The 13278-nt window shown below is 41.1% G+C and overlaps 1 protein-coding gene across 6 annotated transcripts in view; it reads left to right on the top strand.

Annotated features, from left to right (window-relative positions):
• The window catches only part of ARHGAP42 (Rho GTPase activating protein 42), a 338856-nt gene that overhangs the window by 114568 nt on the left and 211010 nt on the right, over positions 1-13278 (top strand). For all 6 annotated transcript variants that reach the window (XM_019482041.2, XM_006274137.4, XM_019482040.2 and 3 more), the window contains one exon: positions 1721-1782. In XM_019482041.2, coding sequence (XP_019337586.1) covers positions 1721-1782 — 62 coding nt within the window. The remainder of the gene's footprint in view (positions 1-1720; positions 1783-13278) is intronic.

Below are 13278 nucleotides of genomic sequence, written 5' to 3'. Positions count from 1 at the left end.
AAAAAAAATATATTTTCAAACAATCTCTTCACATGCCTCCTGGCATGCCAGGGAAAATGTCTCACTAATTGTTGTGCATGCCAGGGGTTGCCTATCCTTGGTCTAGGATTAGTCTCTCTCTCTCTCTCTCTCTCTCTCTTTGACTAGTTACAAAACCAGTTTCGTATGTATATATGTATGTATATGGACGTATGTATGTAGCTGGTTAAGCACAATTTGTTAAATTTATTTATTCTGAGAAGGTGCCAACTGCCTTTTAAAAATGTTTTTGAATTCAGTAGTGCAGTATCGGTAGTTTGTAATGTGGGCAGAGGTAGTCAGATTTACTTGATCGAAATAGAAAAGGAAAACTAATTTACATAATATGCAGCATATTATTGCAAATTCCAGTTGCATCATAGTTTCTATAAACATATCTGTTTTCTAGCTCAGTAATATCACAACACAGATGTGAATTTACCCTCTCTAATTGCCTCTAAAATAAGCTGTTGATGTTATGGTGGTTTTAAACAGACTTCGTTATGATCTACAAATATAAGGGTAGCATTTCTAGGTTTTATTCCTATTTTTTTGTTATTCCTGAAGGTGAATACCTAGAATTTAGGCTATTGTACAATTTTCAAAGAAAGTAGAGATAAACTGAGATTTGAAAACAGAGACCTCTTTTCTTCAAAGTATTTAATATTTGGCTATATTTATGACTTATTATGCATGCAAGTAGTGCCAGAGTGGCTGCAAACAGAATGTGAATATATATCTTGAAACAAAGTATAATTTGGTTTATTTCCAGGAAAAATCACACTGCTTTTTTCCTTGATCCAAGTAAAATATGTATATATAAAGAAGGTATTTTCCCATCTTTCCCTGCACATTGCTACCCTTTTTGCTATCACCCTTAAATAAACTATCCACCCTTTCTCTCTCATTCTGTTGGAAACACATGTCCACACAAATCACACTTACTGGGACACAAAGTTACGGAGGACAGTAATCCTTTTCAATTTCAGTAAGCATAAACAGAAATTTCAGTAAGCCTAAACAGATGGCTATAGCTATGGACTTCATCTGGAATTGAGTTTGCCTCTTAGTGTTTCCTTATACTCTTGTGGTAGATCTTTTTAATCTCCTTAAATGAAAAGAAATCAAGTCTTTTCTTTCCTAGGATGTTTTCCTTCTGTGCAAATGTACATGCATGTGTATGTGAAGGTGCATATATTTATAAATAGATTCAGTATTACTTGTTCCTGCCCCATTGTAGGATATTATTTGTTGTGTTTTCTTTTAGAGATCTCTTATTTTTGTTTTCTGAATATGTCCATACCCAAATCACATCTTGGCATACATGACTGCTTATAGGACAGAAGAAACAGAATTTAATTTATTGACACAACTTGCCTGTGACACTACCCCTTGTCTTTCCTTTGCCATATCTTTTTCCTTCCCACTTTGTAGATACATTTGTGAAAAAGTGCAAGGAGATGCAGCATGGACTAATAAGAAAACCACTGGACTGGGGCTTCAGGAAATCTGATTTTTCTTGGCTCTGCTGGCATCAATTTATTATTCTGTGCTTCCAGTTCTCCATATATATAATAGGAATGATTATATCAATGTCACGTGTAAAGTTTTGTATAAGTGCCAAAGTATTATTATCTCATTCACTTAAGAGACATGTTGAGCTCAACATTAATATTAACTTGATCTCCCAATTTCTTCCCAGCCCAGTCACTGAAAGAGTTTGCCCGACTACTGATTGCTGTGGAAGAAGAGAGAAGACGACTGGTAAGTCAGTTGTAGAACTAAGCTGTTTTATGTTTCTTTTTAAATTTTTGAATATACCAGTACTACTTTTCTTATTCATCTCAGAAAGTGTTCTGTATACCTTTTGCATTTGTAAACTGTTTACTAAGATTTCATAGTTGGTAGGGTCGGAAGGGACCTGAGCAGATCATCAAGTTCAACCCCCTGCCAGGGCAGGAAAAAGTACTTGGGTCAAAGGACCTCAGCAAGGTGTTCATCTAACTTCCTCTTAAAGACCCCCAGGGTAGGAGCCAGCACCACTTCGCTTGGAAGTTGGTTCCAGGTCCTAGCTGCCCTGATGTCTAGTCTGAATCTACCCTCTGCCAGCTTGTGACTGTTATTTCTAGTCACTCCTGGTAGTGCTCGGGGGAACAGGGACTCCCCCAATTCCTGCTGGTCCCCCCGACATTAGTTTGTAAACGGCCCCCTCAGCCTTCTGTTGTGGAGGCTGAACAGGTTCAGGTCCCTTAGCCTCTCCTCATAGGGCCTGCCCTGCTGCCCCCTGATCATCCGGGTGGCCCTCCTCTGGACCCTCTCCGTGTTGTCCACATCCCTCCTGAAGTGCGGCTCCCAGAACTGGACGCAGTACTCCAACTGTGGCTTGACCAGTGTCACATAGAGAGGGAGGATCACCTCCTTGGACCTGCTTGAGATGCATCTGTGGATGCATGACAAGGTGTGGTTGGCCTTCCTGACCACGTCCCCACACTGTCGGCCCATGTTCATTTTGGCATCAATAATGGCTCCAAGATCCTTTTCTGCCTCTTCACTGACAAGAAGGGAGTTCCCCAGCCTGTAAGTATGCTGCTGGTTCTTCGTCCCCAGGTGCAGTACCTTGCACTTGTCAGTGTTGAAATCCATCCTGTTCTCATCTGCCCACCCTGGTAACCTGTCTAGGTCCGATTGCAGCCTATTCTTCCCTTCTAGCATGCCCACATCCCCCCACATCTTAGTGTCATCAGCAAATTTGAATAGGGTGCTTTTTACCCCCTCATCCAAGTCACTGATGAAGATGTTGAACAGTGCAGGTCCGAAGACAGAGCCCTTGGGGACTCTACTGCCCACATCCCTCCAGGTCGAAAATGACCCATACACTACCACTCTCTGGGTGCGGCCCTCCAGCCAGTTAGCGACCTATTTGACTGTGTAGGCATCAACGCCACAGTTCCCTAGTTTTTTAATGAGAATGGGGTGAGAGACAGTGTCGAAGGCCTTCCTGAAGTCCAGAAAGACTACGTCTACTGCTACCCCTGCATCTAAGGATTTTGTGACCTGGTCATAGAAGGCCACCAGGTTGGTCAGACAGGACTTGCCTCTAATGAACCCATGTTGGTTGCCCCTAAGCATAACCTCCCCTGCTGGCCCCTCGTGGACATGTGCCAGGATAATATTCTCAAGAAGCTTACCCAGGATCGAGGTAGGACTAACTGGCCTATAGTTGCCTGGGTCCTCCTTTCTCCCTTTTTTGAAAATGGGAACCACATTGTCCCTTTTCCAGCCCTCTGGCACCACACCAGAGCACCATGAGCGCTCATAAAGCCATGCCAGGGGTCCCGCAATGACCTCTGCTAATTCCCTCAGTACTCTGGGGTTGAGGTCATCAGGACCAGCTGACATAAATACGTCCAGTTCCTCCAGAAGTTCCCTGACTAGATCCTCACTGACCCTAGGTCTGAGTGCACCTCCCCCGGGGCCTGAGGGGGTCCTGGCAGACAGACTGATCTGGTCCCTGCTCTGGAAAATGGAGGCAAAGAAATCATTAAATAGGTTAGCCTTGTCGTCTGGTGTGACAATCAAATTTTCTAACGTGTCTTGCAGAAGTCCCACGTTACCCGGTACCTTCTTTTTGCCCCCTATGTATTTAAAAAAGGACTTCTTGTTGTCCTTGATCTGGGTAGCTAGTCCCAGTTCTATCTCCGCCTTGACCGTCCTGACCGCTCCCCTCCAGCCCTGAGCAACCGAGGTATAGTCCTCCCTGGTGATGGCCCCTCCCTTCCATTGGGTGTACACCTCCCTTTTAGCCAGGAGACATTCCTGTATGCTTTTGGTGAGCCATGGGGGCTTTTGCGCCCTCTTGCCCCCTTTGATCCTTGTTGGGATTACCTCCCTTTGGGCTTGGAGGATCGTCTCCTTAAGGAACAACCACTCTTCTTGGACACCCAACTCCCCTCCCCTCTGGGACCTCAGTACTTCCCCAACAATTCTTCTTACCTCATTGAAATCCACCCTCCTGAAGTCCAGGGCTGCTGCCTTGCTGTAGGCTTTTGCCACCTTGCACTGGATGGTGAATTCCAGCAGGCGATGATCGCTGTCACCGAGGTGGTTGAGCACCCGCAGCCCCCTCACAAGGTCATTGCCTGTGGCTAGACTGACATGCAGCTTTTACAATACCTCACACACTATTAGTTTGGTTTGGTAATAACGGTACTGTAATAATTCAGCAGTATGGTGTAATTTTGCTGTTTTGGCAGGTTTCAACCTGAGCAGTTTAATCATGAAATTTGATTGGTTGTTTGAACAAGACATACACAAAGGCTAGGGACAGAAATTATACATAAACTAGTACAAGTGATCAGAAACCAATTTAAGATAAACCTGGATGGATGTAGGTAACTGATTTATTTTAAATTGGTTTATTGAACTTCTGTCCCAGATCCCCTTCAGATTCAAGTTAATTCACAGTCCCCCAGCATCCCAGGATGCTTTGCATCTGTCCTGCAAAATGTCCTTTCAGGGTGGACAGAGTAGCCTTGGCCCAAGATAACTGTTCCAGTTGAGCAGGAAGGCATGCCCTAGCACCCTCCGGCTTCTGGCCTGGGCCACTGCAGGCATGTGACTGCATTTCTGGAATCAAGTGAATTTGTTGCTTATCAGTTTAATGTATGCAGCTTAGATTAATTGGCAAAGATTAAAATGGTTCAGCCTTGGGCTTTTTGGCGGTGTGTACTTGGCCAAAGGGTGTTTCACATCCAAAAACAAAACAGAATAGTAAGACTGTATTTTAATAGTGGTTCTTTACTATGATATGAGAATACTCCAACCAAAATGGCATTTGAAAAGAAGAGCACAAGATAGGAGGGAAATAAGATTTTTCTCTTGTTATGTTTTGAGAATGGTCCTTGGATAACTGAAGGGCAGATTCACAGATGATTTAACTTGTTAGACCTCTGTTGACTTAAGTGGAGGCATGACAGCTTACACTAAGTGAGGATCTGTCTGTGATGCTTTTTATACACTGTTATTTTATTTAATCTGGACTCCTTCCTTGGTACTGCATAGATTTTTATTAAATTATTCATATGAATCCTGAAAGATTTTTTTTTAAAGAAAATACATTTTCTTTTTATAAAAGCCCTGAAAAAAGTTACATCTTTGAGAATTCTTCCAAATGCAATGACTACTAATATACTTATATTTAAAGAAAGAGCTGAACTTAAAAATTACATGAGAAGCTAGATTTACTTATAGATTCATAGATGTTAGGATTGGAAGGTATCTCAATAGATCATCGAGTCCGACCCCCTGCATAGGCAGGAAAGTGTGCTGGGTTCAGATGACCCCAGCCAGATGCCTATCTAACCTCCTCTTGAAGACCCCCAGGGTAGGGGAGAGCACCACCTCCCTTGGGAGCCCATTCCAGATTTTGGCCGCTCTTAACTGTGAAGAAGTTCTTCCTAATGTCTAGTCTAAATCTGCTCTCTGCTAGCTTATGGCCATTATTTCTTGTAGCCCCCAGGGGCACCTTGGTGAGTAGAGCCTCACCAATTCCCTTCTGCGCCCCCATGATGAATTTATAGGCAGCCACAAGGTCAACTCTCAACCTTCTCTTGCAGAGGCTGAAGAGGTCCAGGTGCCCTAGTCTCTCCTCATAGGGCTTGGCCTGCAAGCCCTTAACCATACGAGTGGCCCTTTTCTGGACCCTCTCCAGGTTATCCACATCCCTCTTGAAGTGTGGCACCCAAAACTGCACACAGTATTCCAACTGCGGTCTGACCAGCACCCGATAGAGGGGAAGTATCACCTCCTTGGTTGTTTGTCATGCATCTGCTGATGCACGATAAAGTGCAGTTAGCTTTGCCACACTGACGACTCATATTCATCTTGGAGTCCACTAGGACTCTTCATACCTTTCTCACTTAAAGATCTTGAGAGAAGTGATAACCCTGTTTCAGAACTGAGAAGTCATATTAATCACTTACTCATAGGTTTTTAAAATTAATGTGTGAGAAAATAATTTTATAAGTTTCAGGCATGTTAATGTCCTTGTGTGTCTAAATATGTAGGAATCACCTGGAGAATTTTCTCCATGTCATTCAGTTTTTGAGAATGGCTTTTTAGTATTAATAAGAATTTTTAGCTACTCAGAAAAATAAGGTACACACAAACTAATTTACAAGTAACTTTTAAGGTAAATTATTGTCTTAAGTGAATGATGGGAATAGAGTTCAGTAATTTTGTTTAACAAAGAATGTATTTGTATATTTCATGACAAGTTCTAATTTTTAAAAAATAGCTCTGTCATTTTATGCTTTGATGTCATTTAAAAATAGAGTGTAGCCGTCTTCTTTTTGTATTGTTAAAAGTCAAAATTAAATCAAGTGAAAACTGACTTTGATTTGGGATGAGTGTAAAATAAAAATCGGCATGCTGTGTTTGCAACCCCAGCATTGCCACGCTCCCTTAGTTTTCTATCTGTGAAAGAGGAACAATATTTTCCTCCTTAAAATGTATCCTCAGAGCACTTCTATTGTGAATAATTGTGGGAGTCTGACACATTCATTTTTAAAGGTCATAGAAGTGCATAGAGAAATGTTATGCCCAAGTGGACTTGGATCTAGAAAATTATTACTTTTCTCTGAACAAAGATATGTTTAAGCACAAGCCTAAGTACTTTTCTGAATTGTGGTCTATAAATACATGTTAGTTCATGCATTCATAGGCTAGATAAGCACAGGATGTGGGGAATAAGTGGAAGAGCCAGGTACAGAAATGGTGTAATTTCCTTGATTCACAGCCCCATGCTTAGCACAGTACAGACCAGACTGATAGGACCAGTTCTTTGTGGCAATATTCATGGAAATCTCTTCTGTTTTTCAGGCTGTTGGATCTGTTGCACATTTTTATTATTAAAATTGTATATGCATCTAGAAGTTTCTGCTTAGCTTTACCACTAAGTTTATTGTGACTCAATTTTTACAAAAGATGTGTTAATGGGATCAACTTTTACTCTGGTGCTTCCATTAAAATCAATCATAAATTAATGTATCCTGACTTTTAAATCAAGGTGATATGACTCAACCTGGAAAGAAAGGTACATCTCAATGAAGTTATTTTTATATGCAATGAAAGTTTAACCAGCTCAAGTACATCTAGCTATGTTGTCTCTCCTTTTTTCCCTGTTTTCTTGGAAATTATTGTGCAATTTTCAGGGGCACGGGGAAGGGTTGGAGGAAATTGATAATCCAGAATAGTCTGCAATAGGTTTCGTTATCCACAAGAATAAATAAGAGTAAATCTGGACTATGCTGTTTCCCTGTTAATAAAGTAATAGCTTAGTATTAATATTATGCAGTTAGGTATTTGGTGAGGCCGCAGCTGGAGTACTGCATCCAATTCTGGGCTCCACAATTTAAAAAGGACGTGGAGAAGCTTAAGAGAGTCCAGAGGAGAGCCACGCGCATGATCAGAGGGCAGGAAAACAGGACATATGCTGAGAGGCTGAGAGCTATGGGTCTCTTCCCGAGACTGCACTTTTCCAGGCTGGAGGACCTGGTGCCTGCCTATAAGTGTATAAGGGACGTACATCAGGATCTGGGGGAACGCCTTTTCACCAGAGTGCCCCAAGTGATGACAAGGTCAAATGGTCACAAACTCCTGCAAGACTGTTTCAGGCTGGACATACGGAAGAACTTCTTTATTGTCCGAGCCCCCAAGGCCTGGAACAGACGGCCTCCAGAGGTGGTGCAAACACCTACTCTGGACTCCTTTAAGAGACATTTGGACGTTTATCTTGCTGGGATCCTTTGACCCCAGCTGACTTCCTGCCTCTGGGGCAGGGCTGGACTTGATGATCGTCTGAGGTCCCTTCCAGCCCTAGTGTCTATGACATCTATGAAATATTGTAAACACGCTACAGTTTAAAATTTTGTGCCCAGGTATTGAAGTAATTTTTTTTTTTTTCATTTTCTCTCCTGTTTTGGCAGTGAGAGGATTAAAGGGAAGAGTAAGAAGGTGACTACTGTTCAGTTTGCTAGCTTTGGCAAGTTATTAATCCATGTCAAGATTTAAAGAAATAATGTAATGGGTATGGTGCTAAAGGTCTCTTAAGGCTATGATTATCATAAGGTAATGCTGTTAGGGAGATTAAAAATCAAGCAATAGAGAGAGATGATGGTTTTAGTTTAAAAAATTGTTAATCTTTTATAGTGTGTACATATCCTCTTTGCCTAATGTTATTTTCCTTTTAAGATCCGTTGCTGCTTCTTGCCTTAAAACCTTCCTTCTTTTTCTAGTTTATAGTTGAGTCTTGCTATACAGTGGTTCAGGTAATCTCTTATACAAGGGATGTGAAACAGAAATAAGTAGTGTGGAGTTTCCTGTTTTATTAAATGAATTAAAAGGCTCATGAGTTAGAGGTACATATATATAACACTGAAGCGTGAATCCAGTGGGTCTTGTGTTGATTAAGTAGCTCTTCAAGGTGACAGAGTGTTGGTGTGTAAGGACATGGCCATATTTACACATTTATTCAGGAGTAATTTACTCTGCATTTTCTTCTGTTTAAGTGTAGAAGCAGATGTGTGATCAGCTCTCCCAATCTGGCTGCTAGAAGCAGGTGGTATTGGAGTGCTTTGCTGCTAAGTGACAAGGGAGTTAGTTTGAGCAAATGGCTATCTTTTTATGACTGACAACAGTAGAGGACCCACAACTTATACTGGAATAACCTTCTCCAAGGTAAATTTCCTTTTGACTTCATACTAGAGAAAAATATTTCCTCTGATAATAATGACTTACAGTTTAATATTGTGAGTCATCTGCGGAGCATGAAAGACATTCAGTTATCAGGCTAGCAATAATAATGAGATGAATGGATGATTCACTATAATTCAGAATAGTTCTCTTATTTTTAAATGCCTTATTACATGAATGTGGCACACAACATTTCTGATATTAAAGTTCTTACCCTACTCAGTTATAGATAAAAAAAAAATGAATTTGAATAATTTAAATAAGAAATGCAAGGTTCAGATAGAGGCATATACTCTAATATACGCTGCACAAATACAAAACCTGTGTAGATCCTCATATGGTAACTATGCTAACTCTATTCTATAGAAACAAGCTTTTGAAATGAAAACTTTATTTATTTTTCATGGCCTTGTTCACTCAGTTCAGAATTCCAGGGGTGATGCTACTGGTTATGGTGATATGATGAGGGAAATGTTTTCCATTAAGAGTTTTATTTAGACTATTGTATTGTTTATTATTTTTTATTACTATAGCACAAGATCCCATTGTGCTAGACACTCTGCAGACTCAGAACAAAAAGACAGTATATTAACTAATTTAATATAGACAACTCAGCAGCCATATTATGGTAACTAGAGGCCCTGATACCACTTTACATACTTTGCTCACTTGTGGTCTTTTGTTTTTCCTGACCACCCAGACTGCAGAATAAATTATATATTTTTAAAAAATTGTAGCTTTATCCTGCTCTATGGCCAGTTAATGCAATACAAGCTCATTAAAGAAAGTTGAAGCCTAGCAATATGAGGTGTAACATATGATGTTGAATATATAATCATCTTTGCTATGAAGTATTAGGAATTTGTTAAATAAATCCAGAATGTCTTGTCCTGTTTTTAAACTGTTGACTTCTATTTCTTTAGTACATTTGATGATGCTTGTGCACATCGTTATAACTGTTGTGATAGCATGTGGAGGTCCCAATCATGAGGTCCCAATCATGGTTGCACTGGGCTAAGCATCAAATTAGTATTTAATAAGTCACTCCCTGCCCTTAATTTCTGCTCTAATTGTGAAAACTTCAAAAACTAGGTGTTTTGTCTTTTTTGACAAATTCTGCTGAAACAAAGTATATTGCGTAAAGGTTATACATTTTGGTTGTTCTTCTAGAAATTATTCACAGAATGTTTAACTGACTGTTTAACCACACACCAGCAAGAAGCTGAGCTTAACTGATTTAAAAACTGGAGGAAGGCACGCAAGAATTAAAAAAAACAAACAACCCACCCCTTTTGGAGTGTGTTTAATGAACCAAACAGATTTTTATTGTTCATAGTTGTGTATTCTTATCACAGATATGCTTCTTGTTTGAGGGGTTTAGGTTGTAGCCATGTTGGTCTAAGGACATAGGCAGACAAGATTCCTTGGGTGAATTTGATATCTTTTATTAGACCAACCCAAATAGTTGGAGAAAAGTTATTAAGCAAGCTTTCGGGTTCAAAAACCCTTCGTCAGGCTAAGGAAGCTTCAGCAGTTGGTGTGTGCGCTTCCTGGATGGAATGAAAAGTAAAGAAGCCAGGGGCTGGGCTGGGCTGGGCTGGGCTGGGGAGTCAGTTGCCAGGCAGATTATAATGTATCAAAAATCCAATGTCATGTCGCGCCATGACGAGAGGTGTGGAGTCTGCCGGCACATCTCTGCCACCCCCGCGGTTGCTGCACCCCACAACAGGGCCATCAGCGTCCCAGGATCTTGCAGCTGCACCTCCAGAGATGTAATGTGCCTCGTCCGGTGCACCGAATGCCCTGATGGAAAATATGTAGGAGGGACCGGGCAGCAACTGCGCACCAGAGTGAACGCACACCGGAAATCTATCAAGGACAGAAATGTCCGGTTACCAGTGGGGGCACATTTCTCACAGGAGGGCCACTCTCTCTCTCCAATCTCTCAGTCCTGATCCTCAAGGGAAACTTACACAACACTTCCCAGAGACGAGCCTGTGGGCTCCATTTCATCAACCTCCTGGATACTGGAGATCATGGACTAAACATAGACACTGGATTTTTGATACATTATAATCTGCCTGGCAACTGACTCCCCAGCCCAGCCCCTGGCTTCTTTACTTTTCATTCCATCCAGGAGGAGCACACAAACTGCTGAAGCTTCCTTAGCCTGATGAAGGGTTTTTGAACCCGAAAGCTTGCTTAATAACTTTTCTCCAACTATTTGGGTTGGTCTAATAAAAGATGTCAAATTCACCCAAGGAATCTTGTCTTATTGTTTGAGACACTTGCATTCCCTGTTTGTGTTTTTTATGTTTTTGTTGTGAGGATCTTACTAGCTTTTTCCTGTATGAATGCAAAAAAACAATGTTGGAGAATTACAGAAGCTGAAGGTGTGCATTAATAAACTTCTAATCTTCAAAAAAAAACCCCAGATCTTTCTTTAGGTAATTTCTCATCTCTTGCTTTTACATTCAGAAACTAAAAGGTGGATGTGCACCTATTTCTTTTCTTTAACCAGTTTATGAAACTAGGCATTAAGAACAAAATTACTATGAAACATGTTTTGTCTTAGATAATAGAAGCTTAAAAAAACCCCACATCTCCTACAAAAGGTAAGATTTAATTATATGCACCTTTGCTGCTTTTAATGGCAGCAATTTAATAGAACAGTAAAGGTTGCAGTTAAATTTTCCTTCATCATCTTTACATCTTTTATTTGCTTATTCAGGAAGACTGAGTAGTAGTAAGCTTAAAAGGTCCAGGTGGCAAAATTTTGTTTGGGTATCACTTTCTCTGGGTATCATTTGAGTACATTTGCAGTCATGGTTTTGCTGGCAGTGTTTAATTGTCTCAGTGTTGGGAAGTAAGATAAAGAAGCATTATGATTTGAGGCTTTCTGCATTCTGGAAGTTGGTTGTACTTAGTAATTAGAAATCAGATTCACCCTACTGTATTTCCACTGATTTCAGCAAAATGCCACCAGGGAACTGTGGAAAAAATAGCCTCCAATTCCTAAAGAATCATAAGGGAACACTAGAGATGCTATATTTTAATTTAACATGCCTATTTTGTCTACATCTAGGGAACTTATTTAAAATATTTTTGTTCAGTTCTCTGAAACTTACAGATCTGGTCAGGCATGCATTCCTATTAAATTATGTGCTTTGTGGATTTAAGGAATTTATGTATTATTTAGGCTTCCCTTTTCATTTGATATTATTACACTTTATAACAAATAGTATTTTATTACTCCTGGTACATACCTGGCTTTGTAGGATTAATGCTTTACGTACACAAGAATAGATGGGAGGGTTCATATTGCTCAGTTCCTCATTCCTGAATTCCCTTGACAGTTGAGACTGTGATTAGATTATATGGAGTGTTGTTAGGTATATTCCCCCCTAATGTCTTCTGTAAGATTCAGAACTCCTACTCTCAGATAGGTCTCCCTTAACTGTGAAATTCCTTTTAATTTACCCATGTGTTTTTGTGTGATGTTGGCATACTGATGACTAGGGTGGGAGCCTGGCACTTTCCATCACTGACACTAGAAATCACAAACATGAGCGTGGTTATGCTGAATTAGGCTGGTAGCCTTACCTGGCAATGAGAAATATTTCAGAGCTGGTTTTGAGGAGCTCTGTAGTGGACAGCTATGAAATAATTCATCTAAAGGTGATTGTTCTTCAAATGACCCATTACTTTGTGATTGACTTGTAACTGAGGCCACATACTGACATTCACTTTCTCCTGGGAGAGTCACTGCTCTCCCAGGAGAAACCATGAATGTACAGATGATTAGGATTTTTCTCTCAGAGCAAAAGTAGCTGCTCCGGGGGAAAAATAACCTGGGAACAACCAGGATTAAATCACCCCTGGAAGAGATTCTGCTGGAAGGGTGAATGTCTTCGCAACTCTTACCTTCCTGAGAGAAGCCATAGCACAGTCCTTCAGCATCTCGTGCTTTGCTCCTGCTATTTCCTTCACCCCAGGAGAAAATGCATTGCTTACTGGACTCTACTACTTTACCCAAGCAGGGAGCAAAACATGCTCCTTTCACAATCCCACTGAGTGCTGCAGAGAAGCATAGGTTGACCGAGCAGTCTGGTTCGGCCAGTCAGGGCTGCCCTGTGCCCTGCTGACATCCGCCACCAGACAGACAGTGGGAACCTGCAGAGGATGCTGAGATGTGTGCACTGAGTCCCCCTGGCTGTGTAGTGTCAGCACTGCAAGCTCTCTGCTCTTCAGAGCCTTAGCATTCAAATGTCTGTTCGGTTGTCTCTGAGTAAGTTTTTCTACCAGGAGTACACACACATCCTCACTGAAGAGGGGCTGGGAATCTTCATCAAGGCTATATGCAAGCAGCTGGCCACTCGCATGTGGGGGTGGAGAACACACTTGCAGCCCACAGCAACAGCTGGGTCACAAACTCGGGTCCACAGCACTACAAGGTTGCTGACCCCTGCTTTAAACTATCTGCTCTGCTTAACTTCTATTTCTAGGCAT

This window comes from Alligator mississippiensis, chromosome 1 (assembly GCF_030867095.1).
Source record: "Alligator mississippiensis isolate rAllMis1 chromosome 1, rAllMis1, whole genome shotgun sequence".
NCBI classification, from domain to species: Eukaryota; Metazoa; Chordata; order Crocodylia; family Alligatoridae; genus Alligator; species Alligator mississippiensis.
Note: the sequence above shows the minus strand (reverse complement) of the source record. Positions and strands in the feature narration are given on the sequence as shown.